General features: G+C 35.8%; 2 protein-coding genes across 2 annotated transcripts; one reads left to right on the top strand and one right to left on the bottom strand.

Annotated features, from left to right (window-relative positions):
- Nucleotides 1–8818: 8818 nt before the first annotated feature.
- Nucleotides 8819–10523, top strand: LOC106418500. The gene is made up of 3 exons (XM_013859222.3): nucleotides 8819–9302; nucleotides 9851–9958; nucleotides 10052–10523. The coding sequence occupies exons 1-3, from the start codon at nucleotides 8868–8870 to the stop codon at nucleotides 10361–10363; spliced, it is 855 nt and encodes a 284-aa protein (XP_013714676.1). The 5' UTR covers nucleotides 8819–8867; the 3' UTR covers nucleotides 10364–10523.
- Nucleotides 10524–10701: 178 nt separating this feature from the next.
- On the bottom strand, nucleotides 10702–13348 carry LOC106418499 (outer envelope protein 39, chloroplastic-like). Its single transcript, XM_013859221.3, has 11 exons — nucleotides 13091–13348; nucleotides 12755–12821; nucleotides 12632–12667; nucleotides 12405–12549; nucleotides 12172–12330; nucleotides 12031–12101; nucleotides 11861–11939; nucleotides 11648–11763; nucleotides 11413–11560; nucleotides 11260–11329; nucleotides 10702–11180 (listed from the first exon to the last, which is right to left on the bottom strand). The coding sequence occupies exons 1-11, from the start codon at nucleotides 13122–13124 to the stop codon at nucleotides 11017–11019; spliced, it is 1089 nt and encodes a 362-aa protein (XP_013714675.1). The 5' UTR covers nucleotides 13125–13348; the 3' UTR covers nucleotides 10702–11016.
- Between the last annotated feature and the right edge of the window lie 3984 nt (nucleotides 13349–17332).

The raw sequence follows: 17332 nt of genomic DNA on the forward strand, positions 1-17332 counted from the left end.
TAAATCTTTCGTATACAATATATATTCTTGACTAGCCATATAATAGATAAACAATTAAGTATTAGAAAACCAAAAATAAAAATGAACAACGAAATTCTTTTCCTATATATACTATCACATATATAACACAATTTCAAATTTTCAATTAAAATCGTTAATAGAATATTTGAAACACGAATATTCATTTTATAAAACTACTTCATAGTATAAAATTAAATGTTCTATTAAAAAATCATAATATAAAATATTAACTAACCAAATATGATATACTCTAAGATATTTTAAATTAATGTGGAATATTTTATCATAAAATATTTTATTAATTAAAAATGTTTAAATTAGTGTGAAATATTTTGTCTTAAAATTAGCATCCAATACCTAACTATTTATTCCTAAGAATTAAAATGTTTTAAGCACATGTAAATAATTTATCAACATCACCAACTGAAAAATTATTATGTAAAATAAAAAAATGTTAATAAATATGTATTTTTACGCATATTTACATTATTGATTCTATTGGAAAGAAAATATAACAAGAAAAATATATATAAAATGGGCTAATATAAGGGTTGTTGATATCATAATAAAATTATTGTCGATCTCTCGTATCATATTGTGTGTCAAAAAATTACATATTAAACAATTAGTTAATATATTGGTAAGTTTTTAATATATATATTATATTCAATCTTATAAAATAAAATTTGGACAGTATAAAAGTTAAATAAAATACCCGCATGAGCGTGCGAGTCAAAATCTAGTTTTAATTAATTCTTTCTTGCATATATCCATTATTTAATTACTTATTTCGTGTACACCATTCGTTCATTCAAAAACCAAAATAAGAATTTGCATTTAAATTATTTTTGCCAGCATACAAAAAAAAGATACATAATAATTATATCGAAGTCATTTTAAAATTTGCATACCATATCTACATATTACATCATTTAGGCTGCATCGTTACTCTTGTGAATCTAAATAAAACAAAAGAAAAATATTTTACATCATAGTTTTAGAAAAGTCGTTCCAAAGCATTTTAATTAATTCTGTTTTGCATAGAATTCTACCAGTGCCCATTAAATATCTTGACTACAAGTTTGTGAGTTCCTTTCAAGTACACATGGAGGAAGAAGATTCACCGAAAAAAGATCAGTCCATGCCTGATATAGAAGATGATCATGTATATGATCAATGGACTGATGATTAATTATTCCAACACTGACTTTGACGAGGATCTTTATGAAGAAGATTCTGAACCAGACCCACCAGACCCTTACCACGGTGAAAAGCACTCCACAGATTGGTCTCGAAAAGAAGCTGATCCAGAAAAAAGCTATTAGAGTGATTCATGGCAAGAAGAGACTGAAGCTAAAAACAGTCTAGAAAAATAAAAAAAATGGGATTATGAAGAAACTCAGTCCCAATTGGACGACCAAGATCATGGGAGGATCAAACCCCTCCTGTCACTGACCAAGAAGACATGCCATGGTGTGAGGACACCAATTCTCATATCAGTTTAGGAGAAACTGATCAAAATGATGGAGAATTTGGTGAATCAGAAGATATTTTTGTTGATAACTCAGGACGTGAGGAGTTAAACCAGAGACCTGAATCTCACCAAATTATGGAAGAGAGGCCATTGAATGAAGTGCCATACTCTGATCATGAGGCAAGGCAAGCATTGTTCTTCAAGCCTTACCAAGATATTGGATCATGGTGTGAAGAAACAGATTCTCAAATCAGTGAGGATGAAGCAAAGAAGTCCACGATTTTTAGGGCCAGAGAGATGAAACAGAATTCCAACATGGCTTCCATGAAGAGGAGGAAGCCATAAGTGAGGCTGGAAAAAATTGATAAAGAGCCTTTTCAGATTATAGTCAAAGAAATAAAGCTTATCTAAAGTGAGAAGACGAAATGGAAACATTGTTCCACATGCACCACGTTCCAGAAGAAGAGAAGCTATCATATGCCACTAATACACTCACTGGACCTGCTTATGCATGGTGGGCAAAAGTGCAGGTTTCTCAATGGTACTACAATGAACCGGATAATACTTGGGGGAGTTTCAAATTCGAGATGCTTGAGAAGTTTGTGAAGAAAGAATTAGATCAGCAATATCAGTTCCATATGAGTGTTGCTCACGCAGGCTATACTCACACCACAATCACAAGCTTTAAGACTGGAAGAAAGTAAGCTAAGCACCATCACAGCCTACACAAGATATAACCAGCTGTAGAGAAGAAAATTATCAAGAAGCAAAAGGGTTCACATCCAAGTTCACTCCAGTTGCTAAAGGTACCAGCAACATGTCCAGATACAAAAAGAGCTTCACAACCTACAAAGGAGGTCCACGACCTGAAGGTGAAGCTATCACACAAAGTTTGCAAATGCTACCAGCATCAATCACTAAACCAAGGTAAGTCTTCTAAGTCTAAATTTTTTAAAAGTCAGACATGTTATAGATACCATAAAAGAGGGCAATTTTCTGTAACTTATCCACTAGAAAGTTATTAGGATATACATCACTGGACTTGAAACTAGAACCAACTAAAACAAGTGATAGTCCTTTTTCCTTTAGAACTTTCAAATTCTGGATTTATGTACTTATTTTTGCCAAAGATTTTGATCCACGGATAAGACAACGTGATGGACTACCAATCCATGATGAAAGTTTGAAAGATAACCAGGGAAAGCACATGTCTTGTCCACAAAACGTTGAAGAAGAAGGAAGAAACACTAAGAGTACACAAGTTGCCATAGAACAAATCATTCTTCAACTAGCTGAAAATATTTGGGTAAAATCTAAACTTTACTTGTCCTATTTACAAAATCCCAAACACAAATATAATGCATTTGTTTCCTGCCAAAAGTGTTGAGATTATTTTAGGAACAGAGGCTAAAGATCAGATAAGAAATCCACACAAGCAGATCACAAGGTGTTTACATGCCAAAAGAAAACAAGAAGTTGTCATCAACAACATTTTGATTCCAGACGATCCATAAGACCAAAAACCACCCACCAGAGGGCCAGAACAAAACAGAGAAGTAGCCATGTCGTTCCTACTCAAAGGAGAGCCACCAGATGTGTCATTCAAGATCAAACTGATACAATACCATGGTAAGGCTCTAGAGTCTCAAATGAGAATGAAACCTAAATTGCTCCATCTTGGTGCAGATTATCCGGTTTCTAGTTTCGAAAAAAATTCAAGGAGAGGGTATGATGCGGCCATCAAATCAGTAGATGAACCAGAGGTCGACCCAACACACAACTCAGCAAGCCAAGTCACCAACCAGGACATATGTGAAGTGAAAACATCATATCTTACGCTTCAAGATGGATTTCACCAAGAAATTTTGTTTCATGGATTCTACACTCATAAATATTTCTTATCTAAGTGGAATCATCCCCAAATATATCAGGACAAGAAATATATGAATTTTACAAACCAGAAGTTTCCTAGCCATTCCATCTGCGAGTATCAGAGTTTAGAAGGTTATTTAAGTCCAATAAAGAAGCGGCCCGACCCAAACAAAATCATGAACTTCAAGATGGATATATTAAATTTTCAACAAGAGAAGAATGAGGAGAAATTTCCACTGAAATCTAAATTTATGGCCCATTTCCCAAAACCGGTCAAAACAGTTCTACACTTGCCTAAATTAGAAGATCCGAAATTACCATCAAACCAAACTCAATTCTAGAGGCCCTCTACAATTTCCTAAGGAATTTATCGGAATTAACAGTCCAGCGGATCCTTGAAGAATATATTAAACCAACCAAGAGCCGATTATGGAAAGATTAGGTAATCTTTCGGTTCAATCAATTCCCAACCAAGTTATTCCTACCATAAGACTTTCTAAACAAAAAAAAGACATCCAGGACGTTTTTCCTTCTCTTACCATGGATCATCAACCATAGGATCAGGAGGATCCACACTTGGCCACACTTTCCTTATTTGGAGTCTCATGCAATTAAACCCAACAGCTCTTTTTCTATTCATTTATGGATGTGATTAGCACATATAAAGAACCCAAGAAGATCTCAAGAATTTCCTTTATCCTCTAAAACCGTCCATGTTCTAAGGATCAAGTTTCTTACTTTTGGAGCCAACATCCCACAAAAATCTCCAACGGCTAGTTTTCGATTTCTTGCTTATTTTTGATTTTTTTTCCTTTATTTTTTTTTAAGAACGTTTAGAATATTGTATTTGAGAATTATATAAGCTCATTGTCGACCTATGTAAAAACCACCTTCAATCAATAAAATAGTATGCAAAGCATTTACTTTTCAAAGAATGTTATTATAGTTGTTCTTTAGAATTCTAAATGTGAGAAGCATTATAGATTTACTGAGCTCGTTGGTTCTATAGGTTGTTTGAGAGATTCATCAGCGTTGAAGATCACAAATTGAGAAAGTCAATCAAAACCACGGATGGAGAGAGTCAATCATCAACTATCCATCACCATCTCCTTCATCGATCATCGATCATCTATCCTTCAAACCATTGAATCCCATCTTATCTCTTTATTTTAGTTTTTTTTTTTATTTGTTTCATTCATCATCTCATTGTTCTTCCTTTGATTTCAGGTTACATTGGACTAAAGGGACATCAACTCATCCATCGATCACCTCCATCTCTACCGGTTTCTCGACCATCACTATTCCATCGACCGTCTCACCGTACTAGGTTTCGTGGCTATATCACCTTTTTACGTGTGGGCAAGTATTTCGGCTGCAAAGCAATTAATATCATTGGGGAATTAGACAGAAGATTCATTCAGAATATGAAGTTAAAGTGTAAGAGGATCCTTGGATCCCAACTACACCAGCAAGGCATGCACGTCCAAATGATCTGTTGGTTTACCCGAGAATGGCGGTCAATGATTTTATTGAAAGCGATTCAAAGGTATGGGATATTGAGATGCTTGAAAACTTTATCGTTCCTGATGACATACCACTGATTCGTAGCTTAGCGATATGTCGAACCACACATCAAAATATTTTTTGTTGGAGTTTTATGAAGAATGGTCAGTATACTATTTAGTCTGGATATTGGAATGCAAGTCTGGATCACTAAGCTTCAAGCATTTGCTTGGAAATCAGAAGATGTTCCATCTTATATGGCAACTGGTAACATGACATGTAACTGTAACGCAGAACATGACACGTTGTCATATGCGATGTGATAATCATTTTCCTGGATGTGGGGAACAAGATGAGTCTCTCACTTATGCCATTTTTGAGTGCCTGCTGACACTACAAGCATAGGCTTTATCAGCTACACCTTCTAGCTCAAACATTTTCCTGGTCTCGAGTGTCTGCACTAGTATGAATTATCTCTTCTAGCGAAAGCAGTATAGATGACCTAGAATTAGATTAAGATTTTTATATGTGGATAATTTGGTATCTGTGAAAATGTTGAAATGATAAACTATTATGAGGAATAGACATGGATCCATTAGAACGGATCAACCATGAAGAAGAGTGCCAAGTTTAGTCCTCTGCAAAATGCAGTAAAGGCTACAACAACACAACCATCAGACAATACTGATTCACAAGTCGTATGGTTATAGAACATATGTATGGTGGATGGATCATGATCATCTACATCACAGTTCGGTGGACATGGATGGGCGCGGAAAGACACATCTGGTTACGTTCAACTAATGGGTACAAGGAACATAAGGCAGTGAGAGACCTCTCTGCTTTCAGAGTTATCATCACTAATTTGGACAATGGAGAGTATGTTACATCAGTCTATTTGCCAAAACTTTGAAAAAGCCAGTAAAGATTTAATCACCATGATTACAAAAATTTAAGCATGGCCAAATTTTTCAATAGAGTTTCAGGATATGTCTATTCTTCAAAGTAGATTCCAGTCCATAGGAGCTACCAACGCTTAAACTATCGACTACTTGTTTTGAATTTTCAAAAGATCAAGCTTGTATTATCTTTACCAGTTCAATTTATATGCTGGCTTGTAAGGCAATAGAAAATCAATATGAGATTTGCGTTGTTTTTTCCTCCAACAAAACAAAGCATTATTATTCAGAGGGCTCGTCCCAACTCGAACTTACAAGAGATGAATCCATCATGGAAGTTCGAGCTGGGACGAGCCCTCTGAATAATAATGCTTTGTTTTGTTGGAGGAAAAAACAATGCAAATCTCATATTGATTTTCTATTGCCTTACAAGCCAGTGTTCATTAGAGCATTGTGGTGCCCTCTGAATAAGAGTTCTTAGCCTTGGTATAATTAATGAACAAGAGTTCTTAGCCTTGGTATAATTTTTTTTTTTTTTTGACATCGAACTCCATGCTTTATTAATTCAGGATGAAAAGGTTAGCTTTGTGGGCTAACCATCCCGGAATTACAGAGTCTACATGGGAGAAAATAGAGTTTTTTGAACGAGCTCCTTTTGTAAGAAGGTCCGCTCTTACATTCCGCTCTCTTGCGATAAAAGAAATTGAAAAAACAGTAAAAAGAGATAAGAGATGAATGAATTCATTCCATTCCGAAGCCATAGCTGGCCAATCTTCTTCATCGTTAATCAGCTTGACAAGCTGAAGACAGTCCGATTCAAAGGACATCGATGTAACTCCTAGCTGTAGGGAATTTTTCATTGCGTATAGCAAGATGGTGAACTCCGCATGCATAGGACATAGGGTCTGGTCCATACCAATGGAACCAGGCGCCAGCTCGAGAACAAAACCTCCACCAGAAACTGTCGAATTTTTCACCCAGGATGCATCCACTTGACATCTTGGATATGGTGACTCATTCTCCATGTTCCCGTCAGTTGCGTGTTGGTTTCCTCCAGTCACTTCTTGACTCGCTATTATTTGTGCCACTCTCCAGTTCTCCTCCTCTTGGGTAGCATGTAGTACAGTATCCGGAGGTAGAATTTGCTTGCCGTTGAAAATCTTTTCATTCCTATCTTTCCATATGAACCATGCGATCCATGGAAACCTAGCAAGAATATTTCTGGGGGATCCATTCCTTGTAGCACGTAGGAGTAAGTAGTCAAAGTTTTCATATAGGGATTCACTCGGGAATAACCCCGGAAAGGTTGGTATATCTGAAAGTGCCCATGTTTGAAGCGCCGGGGGGAAAAGGAACAAGAGATGATTAAGTGATTCTTCTTCATGTCCACATCTGGGACATGATCTGTCGGTTCCACAATGTCTATCAGCAAGACGGCTGCAAGTCGCGACACTATCCGACAAAACTTGCCACAAAAAGTGTTGAATCTTCCTTGGTGTTTTCAACTTCCAGATCAGCACTTTCAAGGGATTAAAGCTCGGCTCCATGACTGCACTTTCGTGCTTCTCCTCTTTCATCTGAGTTGCAAGCTTGTATCCCGACTTCACTGTGTACAAACCGGTCTTTGTATAACTCCAGCAGTATCCATCATCTCTAAATATATGGCTCGGACGAATGCTCTGGATCAGGGGGATGTCTCCTGAGTCTATCAATGCCTCCAACATCTCTACTCTCCATTGCTTGGAAGTTTGATCAATAAGCTGGTTTACGAACATATCATGATCGCGATAGACACCATTGTCTGTTGCCGGACGAGCTGGTATGGTCGGGATCCATGGGTCAATCCAAACGCGCGTATTGTAACCTGATCCAATCGTTATTCGCAGTCCCTCACTGAGTAAATTCTGAGCCGCTAGAATGCTTCTCCACCCATACGAAGGGGAGTTAGACGTTTTTACCTCCATTGGGCTAATGTGTCGGTAGTATCGACCTTTAAGTACACGAGCGAGTAGGGAATTAGGATGGTGTAGCAGCCTCCATAGCTGCTTCGCTAAGAGTGCCAGATTAAAATTTAGAAGATCTTTGAATCCTAGACCTCCTTTCTCCAATGGAACACAGATTTTCTCCCAAGCAATCCAATGCAGCCCTCGATTATTCCCTTTCGTGCTCCACCAGAATTTTTGCTATAGCTCCCTGCAGTTTATTTATGATATCTTTTGGTAATAGGAAGCAAGACATCACATAGGTGGGCAGAGCTTGTGCTATTGACTTTAAAAGTACTTCCTTGCCGCCTTTAGAAAGAAGCTTGGCCGACCATGAATTGATACGATCACTGAGCCGATGTCTGATGAAAGCAAAAACCTGTCTCTTGGAGCCACAGATTTTTTCCGGGAGTCCTAAATACATGCCCATTCTACCCTCTTTATTGATACTCAGTATCTGTTTCATCGCTATCTTGACCTCCTGTCCTACTCTGTTGCCAAACAAAATAGATGATTTCGATAGGTTTAGTAACTGTCCCGAAGCTCTCCCATATAGATTGATGATCCTTATCAGCTCAGCACCCTGCTGAACATCAGCTTTACAGAAGAAAAGACTATCGTCGGCAAAAAAGAGATGAGAGATTGCTGGACTTGCTCGCGCTATCTTTAAACCTGTCAGTCTGCCTACCTCATTTGCACCTTTAAGTTGAGAAATTAGAGCCTCCGTCAACAGTATAAAAAGGAATGGGAATAAATGATCGTCTTGTCGGAGTCCCCTTGATGGCTGAATATTTCCTTTGGGTTCTCCATTGCCTTGGTATAATTAAAAGTCGTAACTTATAGCGTTTTAAGCTTCAACAAGAACAGGTCACTGAAACCAAAATACACTAAAAAAGCCATTATTTTATTTTTTTCAGAAAAGAACCATAATAAAAAAACTTACAGATTAGAACCACATTGTATTAACTATAGTTAATTTGGAAAACCTTCTAAAATAGAGACAAGTCTGGGAAACTTTTCTAGATAATTTCAAAACAGTTAATTTACGAAAAAGCTATATTAGAAAGAAAAAAAGAAAAGAGAGAACTTTTGGAATTTTCCAAAGTCGGAAGAGTGATGAAGCTGCGGAAAACGACGAAGGCGAACGTGAAAGCCACAAACAGACTCACTCAGCCGTTCACACACACACACACACTCTCTCTCTCTCTCTCTCTTCACAGTTCCCAAAACATTTCGAAAATGCAAACCCTAACGCTCCTCGTGGTGGCTCTAACCATCGCCGGAGGAGGTTTCAACAGAGCGGCAGCCTTGGGAGGAAACACCAACAATGTCTACTCGCCTTGCTCCGACACCAGAATCCAGAGATCCGATGGATTCACCTTCGGAATCGCCTTCTCTTCGCGTGCTTCTTTCTTCCTGAACCAGACGGTTCTTCTCTCTCCATGCGACCGTCGACTAACCCTGGCCGCCATGAACTCTCAGCTCTCTATCTTCCGTCCTAAGATCGACGAGATCTCTCTGCTCTCCATCAACACCTCTGCCTTCTTCCCGGTAGACTCCGATTCTTTTTTTTGATTATATATTAATACTAATTTTGTGATTAAATCAGAGTTTAGATTTGGTTGACTTTATACTCTCAGTGTTATTAGTATCAGATTTGTTTTTCTTATAACGACAAGTCAAACATGAGTCTTTCCACTTTTGGTAACAAGTCCTTAATAGTTTCCATTTTAAGTCAATGTGATTACCACCTGAATGTTCTTCAATTGGTAGTGAAATTCAAACTTTTTCTTTTTTGAATTCATTTTAGGAAAATGCTTGTCTCAGTGGATTTAATTGACTTTGGTTTCTTGAATATTCCACTGCATTATGTTGACATTACACTTGTTAGATTGCTTCAGCTCTCTACTAACACAAGTCTTATAAATATTCGAGGTTGAATATCAGATTTGGTTTTTAAGTGATTTCAAATTAACCCATGACTAGTTTCAAACATCACTGGCTCCCATCATGTTTAATTATTATACGCATTGGCTTTACAAGTAGTACTTGATTTGGTTAATGCAGCTGGCTATAAATATGTTGTTTTTGAATGCAAGGACAACTATGGTGGATATATGGTGGCTTTCGCTGGTCGGAAATATGCAGCTAGGTCTCCTCCGGCTTTTATTGCTAACTCCACCTACACCGTTACCAGTTTTACTTTGGTAGATCATCTTCCCTGTCTCAAATAATCTTTATTATGTAGGCTCCTCCTCCAAGGACCTCTTGTCATGGCTCTGCATTTTTCTTTTTGTAAGGTGATGGAGTTTCAGAAAGGTAGGCTTCAAAACCTCTTCTGGAAGAGAGACGGGTGTGCGTCCTGCAAGGGGAACTCCAACTTTGTGTGCCTCAACAAGCAAGATTGTGCTATCAGAACACCCAGCTGCAAAGGCCGAGGAGGCACTGTGGACTGCAGTCTCGGTATCCAGCTTGCGTTTTCCGGGACTGACACACACTTGGCGGTTCTTAACTCGTGGTATGAAGTCGAGAACATGAAGCAGTATTCTCTTTACGGTCTCTATTCCAACCTCAAGAGCTCTCTTACCAGTCAGTTCAACAATTTCTTCTAAACCTTCCTTTTTTTTCTTTTTAACAAGCTGTATGGAATGTAAAACCAAATTTGCAGAAATGGTTATGGTATGACCCGTAATGTCCGTATTCAAGTCAATTCTTGTTTGGCTCAACCACACATTTGATTTTAATCCACTTACAAAAATCAATTCTCATACATATCAATTGGTTCTGGTTCAGCAGTACTACTCTCTTCATAAATAACACACCCAAAGACTTCAGTAAACCATCCAATTTTGATCTCGGGTTAGATTTGGTTCAGCTTTAATAATCATACGGGTGTTTTTTTTAATCCAAATCTAAAACTGATTCTGCAAACTAAAGCTCAACTCAGATATGGAAAATCAAAAAGCAAGAGATGCATTCAAATCAAATGTGTGTTCTCTTCTCAGTGGAAACTCGCAGCATTCAGACAAAACTCTGGCAGCTGCACACTATAACTTTTTGGTCCTGTGACAATTACATGATTCCTATGACAACATTTTTCTTTTCTCCTCAACATATCTGTCAATTTTTATAACAGCTTCTTCTAGGGCCGTGTTAGCCTCCTCTTGTGGCGTTTCTGGTCTCACCTCAACACACAAATATATATATATATATATATATATACGTGTAAATCAAGACACTGAATATGTGCTTCTCTTGAGTTTGGCTATGATGAAGAGGCAAGGTTGGTGACACCAAAGTAAAGAGTCTTCTGGTTGAAAGCATTTATGGCATAATCAACCTGAAGGTGACCCAACGGGGACTTGAACCGTAGCCCATACCCGAACCCATACCCAAACCCCGGCTTCCCATGTCTCAACGACGGGTGTCCTTAAACCAAATTCCAATTGATTTCATCAATTTTAGTGTTCAAAATACAACTTCTTTATGGTTCAGATGAGGAGCTTACCGGGGACAAGACGGCTTGAACCTAGGTCCGTTCCACAATCCAAGAAGATTGTTCCTTCTGTCATCTTGTTCTGCAATCAAACAAGGAACCAAAGGCTCACTAAAATGGTTTAGAGGAGCCACAATAAGAGTAAGGCAACAGCTCCTCATTTACCAAAGGCAATGCCAATTCTGTATTAGCAACGAGGCAAGAACGTCCGGATCCAACAGCGCCCTCACCATATCCACGAACACTGCCTAGCCCACCAATGGCAAATGCTTGATAAGGAGCCATGTCTCCTACAATTGACCCACCTGTCAGGCTGTCACAAAAAAAAAAAATAAAGAGAGGAGGTCAGAAGAATCCACACCAAAGCCTCACCTACTTGTCAAGATTCAGCCAGTAGTACCTTGCTAAGAGAAAGGCCGGTCCCAACCTGACACCTTTTGATGCGACAAATTTGAAACGGTTGAAGATAAGCCACTTGGACACAACCGGAATACCTTGTTCTATTTGCATGCTGAACTGAAGAAGCAAAACACATGTATGAGAGATTAGAAAAAAAAAGAAGGGTTTTGGTGGGATATTGAAACAGAAAGTGAAGAGAGCATCTTCTTCTTACATGAGAAAGACCTTGGTCGTTAGCCTTTGCAAACCGGGATTCTTGCTTTAAAACGACCATACTGTCATGAGTATTTCCACTGCATAGGCAAAAACATTTCTAGGCCCATGTAAATTATCAGTCTTATGCTAGGGATCAATGAAACAAAACTCAACGTAAGGTAATATCACCTGCAGGTTACAGGGAATCCATCCACGTCTCTCGTTATCAAACGTCCTTCATCGTTCATAGGACGCACATGCTGCACCAATATTGCTCTTGTAAGTAGATGAACAAAATATTGGTTCAAGGTGTGGAGGAGGAGAAGGTACCTCAAACTTAACACTGGTTGTGCTGCTCCACTTTGAACTCGCCGGCTCACTCAAGTCTAAACCAACTGCCAGTTTAGACAGATTTACACCTCCGCTTCCTGACCGGGAGAAATTGTCATATGGAGTTCCGTGGACTCCAATCTCAGGTGACAAAGAATGCTGTGACATTATTTTGAAGCTATTATAAAATGCAGTTTTTGATATATATATATTTGTTTGATGATGGTTGAAACCTGTATAAAGAAGCACTGTTGGGGACGCCATTCGGGTCTAGGTCTCCTAAAAGCCACGAGCACGTTGGAATCATACAACCCTTTATCCCACGATACATCAAGCTTCTCGCTTCCTCCAAACAAATTCGGATGCTTTATACAGAGGCTGCCAACATACAGAGACCACCCAAACCAACATTGTCAGTTCTGCAGAGTCAAAAATTATCATTTAGAGTCAAAGAACTTGCCTGCCAATCACTAGAGAGAGAGGACTGCTAGTGTCCCTGTTAAAAAAAAATATATGATAGATTTTCTCAAGTAAGTATTGATTAATGTTTTAAGTTGAAGAATAGATTTTGATGGGAGCAAACCTGAAAGCAGGAAACATTAAAGAAGTACAAAGCTTGTGAGTGAAATCCACATTCACATCAATCTTGGCTGAAATGCAATCAAACAGAAACAAAAGCAGTTCACAACCAAAACTGATAGATACTTCAATCCCATCATACATCTTTTACTACTTTCAAAAGCAAACACAAAATTCTTTAAAAAAAAGAAAAGAAAGTGTTTTCCCTTACAAACAACCAATGTATCTATACATAAATTATACAATCAACTATGGTTGTGGCTAATTTCACAATAAGTTCTCGTTTTTTCAACAATTAATTTGAGATAGTGTAGAACAGAAGGAGAACATAAGAATGGACCTCTGCCAGCGTGGATGCTCTTCTGAGCTCCCATGGCGATGGCCTAAGAGAAAGTTCAAACATAAAAGAGAACCCAATACAGGATTTGGCGTAAAGAAAAACAAGCAATGGCGTTACTGTTTCTGATTTAAAACTGAGGAGAAAAATAGGAATCTCTGTTTCGTGGGATTGCAGAGGATTTTGATGCCTAGGATGTGTAGAGAAGGAAGGAAGTTTTGGTTTATCTCTTTCGTCTTTATTCTCTTCTGCGTTCTGGGCTTTATGCACGTGGGCCATCTCTACTGTCATATAATGATACTAGAGAAACTCAAATGATTCTTACAAAAACGCTAGAACTTCTATAAATTAATAATATTACAATTTTAAAATTTTATTATCTCTAGAGATATTAATTTATAGAAATTTATTTATTTAGATTTTTTATTTTAAAATATATTTATTTTAAGATGAAAAAAATATTTGATTTACTATATAGACACTAATTGTTATTTTTTTGATATTTGACATTTATATTAATTTTATTATATTATTTAGTGTATATAATATATATTGCATAGAATTTAAATGTTATTTTAGATATAATATTACTAAATCTCATCAAAAAAATACTAAGTGTTAAGAAAATATAAAATAATTCTATTGTGAATACAAAACAAACAATATAGTAATAAGTTCTTACTTATATAAAATATATATATATATATATATATTATTTAATTATAATTTTAATGAGACCATATATTTACATAGAATTTTCTAAACAATTATTATTGTATTATTTTATCAACTTGTGCAAATTTTGAACAGACTTAAGTTAGGACCAACGAAATTTATTAATTTATAGAGATTATTAATTTATCGAGTATTAATTTATAGAGTTTCTACTACAGTAATAACTTACGTATATGTTAATGAAAACTATTTAGTTGAATAACAATTGTTTAAAATGAATCCATTTCAGGGCAGTTCTCTCAGATAGCATTTTTTTAAGTTTTTTCACCCAAATAGTCATCAAAAAAGAAAATAACCAAAATAGTCTTTTTTATTTTGAAATTTTTTATTTTTATTTTTATTTTTTTAAATTTAAAACACCACTTAATGCTGAACCCTAAGTCTAGATTAGTTAATCCTATGATATAAATGTATATTTACCCTTTAATAAAACATCTTTTGGTCATTTTTCTTATTAGGAGCTATTTTTTGTGAAAATAAACTAAAAAAATTATCGTAGGAAATTTTGGGCAATTCTATCAAATATTTTTTAAAAAGTTTTTGTCAGCAAAATAACTCTCAAAAAATAAAATGACCAAAATAATTCTTTTTATTTTGAAACTTTTAATATTTATTTTTTTTATTTTTAAAAATTTGAATCCCACCCTAAAAAATCCACCTCTTAACTCTAAATCATAAATTTAGATTAGTTAACTCTAGGATATAAATATATATATACCCTTTAATAAAACCTGTTTTGGTCATTTTTCACATCGACAACTATTTTTTTGAAAATAAAGTAAAAAAAGCTATCATGTGGAATTTCTCTAAATTTAAATAGATTGAATTTTTATCTTAAAAATAGCACCCAAAAAGAATCACAAAATACCATTTACTAAAAATATAATGACAAATATACATCTATTTATATTAACTATACAAAAATAAATAAAAGAATATTTTCTTTCAAAATTTTAAAAATAACATCTAATATTTTATAAAGTTAAATTTTCTTTCAGTTTTTTTTTTGTTTCTGAGTTAAGATTTAGTCATTTTAGAATGAAATTCCTATAAATATAATAAATATATTTAAAAATTACAACAACTCGAATTTTGCATAATATGCCCATACAATGTAAAATTTTATAAATGGTAAATTAATTTGTCCTAAAATATGTAATACACAAATTTGTGTATGTTATTACACATTAAGAATATTGAGTTTGCGGTTGCGGGAGGATAATTTTTTTATATAAATAATATAAATACAAAAATAAAAATATTCAATAAAAAAATTTAAATTATAAAAATACTAAAATATATGCATTTTATTTTAATTAATATTATAAAATTTTAAAATAAAAATATTTTCGATAATTTTTAAAAATTTAAAACTTTAACTTTCTAAATATAATTTTTATATTTATTATAATATTATGATTTTTGATATTTTTTATAATTATATAAAATGTAAATATTGTTAATTTATTATTTAATCGCTGCTGCATTTGGTAGTTAACCAGTCATAAGTATCCCGCAAACGCACCAATTTCCATCCGCAGAACCAGTCGTACAAATCTCTTAAAACCGCTAGAAACCGCAACCACCCGCATCCGCAAACTCCCGCAGCCGCAAACTCCCGCAGCCGCAAACTCCCGCAGCCGCAAACGCAACCGCTGCGTTTGAACCAGTCAAACCCTAAGTATACAACTCTTTTGTTCTGAAAGTTAGCATATCATATTTTCTAAAATTTAACCATTGGTCTACGGTGCTCAAAAACAAAAAACCATTGGTCTACTATTTCCAAAATCTACATTCTATTGTGTTCTCTTTCAACAAGCTCCCGCAGTATACAACATATACGCTATCATCTATTTCCTAAATCTATTGTAATCTAATTTCTGGAAGATTTTTAACAAAATTTTGGAAATATAGTCAAAACGGTTAAAAATACTCTGAAATTTTGTATATCTTATTACTTATTATTTTGCAAAAGCTGCACCAAGTTCTTCTTCCTCAACTTTTGTCTTCTGTTATTCTCTTTCTATTGTTAATCTACTAATAATAGGAAAATATGAAAATATGTATTTTCATTCTAAACCTTGTGTTTGTTATTAAGATAGTGTTTTTTTTTCCTCAAACGACTATTCTATTACTCAAGCTTGAGGTGGTCTGTGGAAGCAGACAGAAACAAAACAATCAATATATTACAGATCCCTGTGAAAGGATCTTAGGTAATGAATCAAACAATACATTTTCAGAATGAGGAATAAAAACATTCGAAAAATCTAAGAATCTATTCTTGAGACTTGACAACACCTTCAATTCAGAGAAAAAATTTGGCCATGTTCCTTGATCTTTAATCGTTGAGATTACGTTATTACAATCGGTGCCAAAGCATTACACGTCGATAGCTATAGCATTCACTCCATTGCCCATGACAAAACCTCAATTTCCGAGTGTGTGGAAGATATTCTTCGGCGTTGATTTCTTGCTCCCAATAGTTGAATTTCTCCTCTGGATTTTTTCCATGTCCATCCACAACCATTGAAGAGTATGTCATGTGTCTATGATCCATCTATCAAACATCTCTCTGAGATCGTGACTTGTTCAGGAGATTGTCGCTCTGTTGATATTTCTTCATGTTTAATGTTAGCTTTAAACCAAGCATGACATTCCGATTCTGCGTGTTTGACATTTTCCAATGAGTCCATGTCTATCCGTAGATCTGAATAACTTATCTTTCTTTGCTTTCTAAATATCTATCTATAACAATAAAGTAGACTTACTTCCCTTCTCAGGCCGCCACGTCAGCAGGGAGGGATGGGCGTTTTTGGACACGTGTCCTCTTCATTTTTGTTTTCTTGTGATGTTTACGAGCTTTGGTTCAATTACGAGTTTTATATAATAAATGGGCTTTGGTTCAGTTGAGAGTTTTTTATAATAAAATAGCTCCAATACACGTAAGAAGTAAAGCCCATATCATACTCAGCCCAGACTTCTAATATAGGGTTTGATCCCGACGAACTTGGCCGACTCTTTTCTCACTGTAAAATCCTCCCCGTACCCCTCCAGCTCCTCATAGATTCAGAAACGTACGCAATTATGGCATTCAATCAACGAAGTCCACTACTTGAGCGTCAATGCCTCTTCAATTCCTTAGCAGGTTCAGTGATTGTGTATATATACATACCCTGGGAGAGGATTCACGCACATCTCTTTGTTCCATCAAAATCGTTAAAATAATTTTTGTGAAAGTTCCAAAAATGGTGAATCAACTTCTTTATTTCTCTGAGCTCAAGGCTGGTTGGTGCAGGCAGAGTGTAGTAACGAGGAACTTTCATTTCTGGGAATCTCGGAATGTGAAGAAAGGTGGAGAACTGATGGGAGCTGATCTTGTACTGGTTGATGGAAAGGTAAGCAGGATTGCATGCTGCTTTTTCCTTTACAATATTGGTATCTGTAATCGTCTTTGAGAGATATTTTTGTTTTGTCTGTTTTGGTGGGAAGTTGATTTGTTGCTACAGTGAA

The sequence above is a fragment of the Brassica napus genome, chromosome C3, assembly GCF_020379485.1.
Source record: "Brassica napus cultivar Da-Ae chromosome C3, Da-Ae, whole genome shotgun sequence".
Lineage (NCBI taxonomy): Eukaryota > Viridiplantae > Streptophyta > Magnoliopsida > Brassicales > Brassicaceae > Brassica > Brassica napus.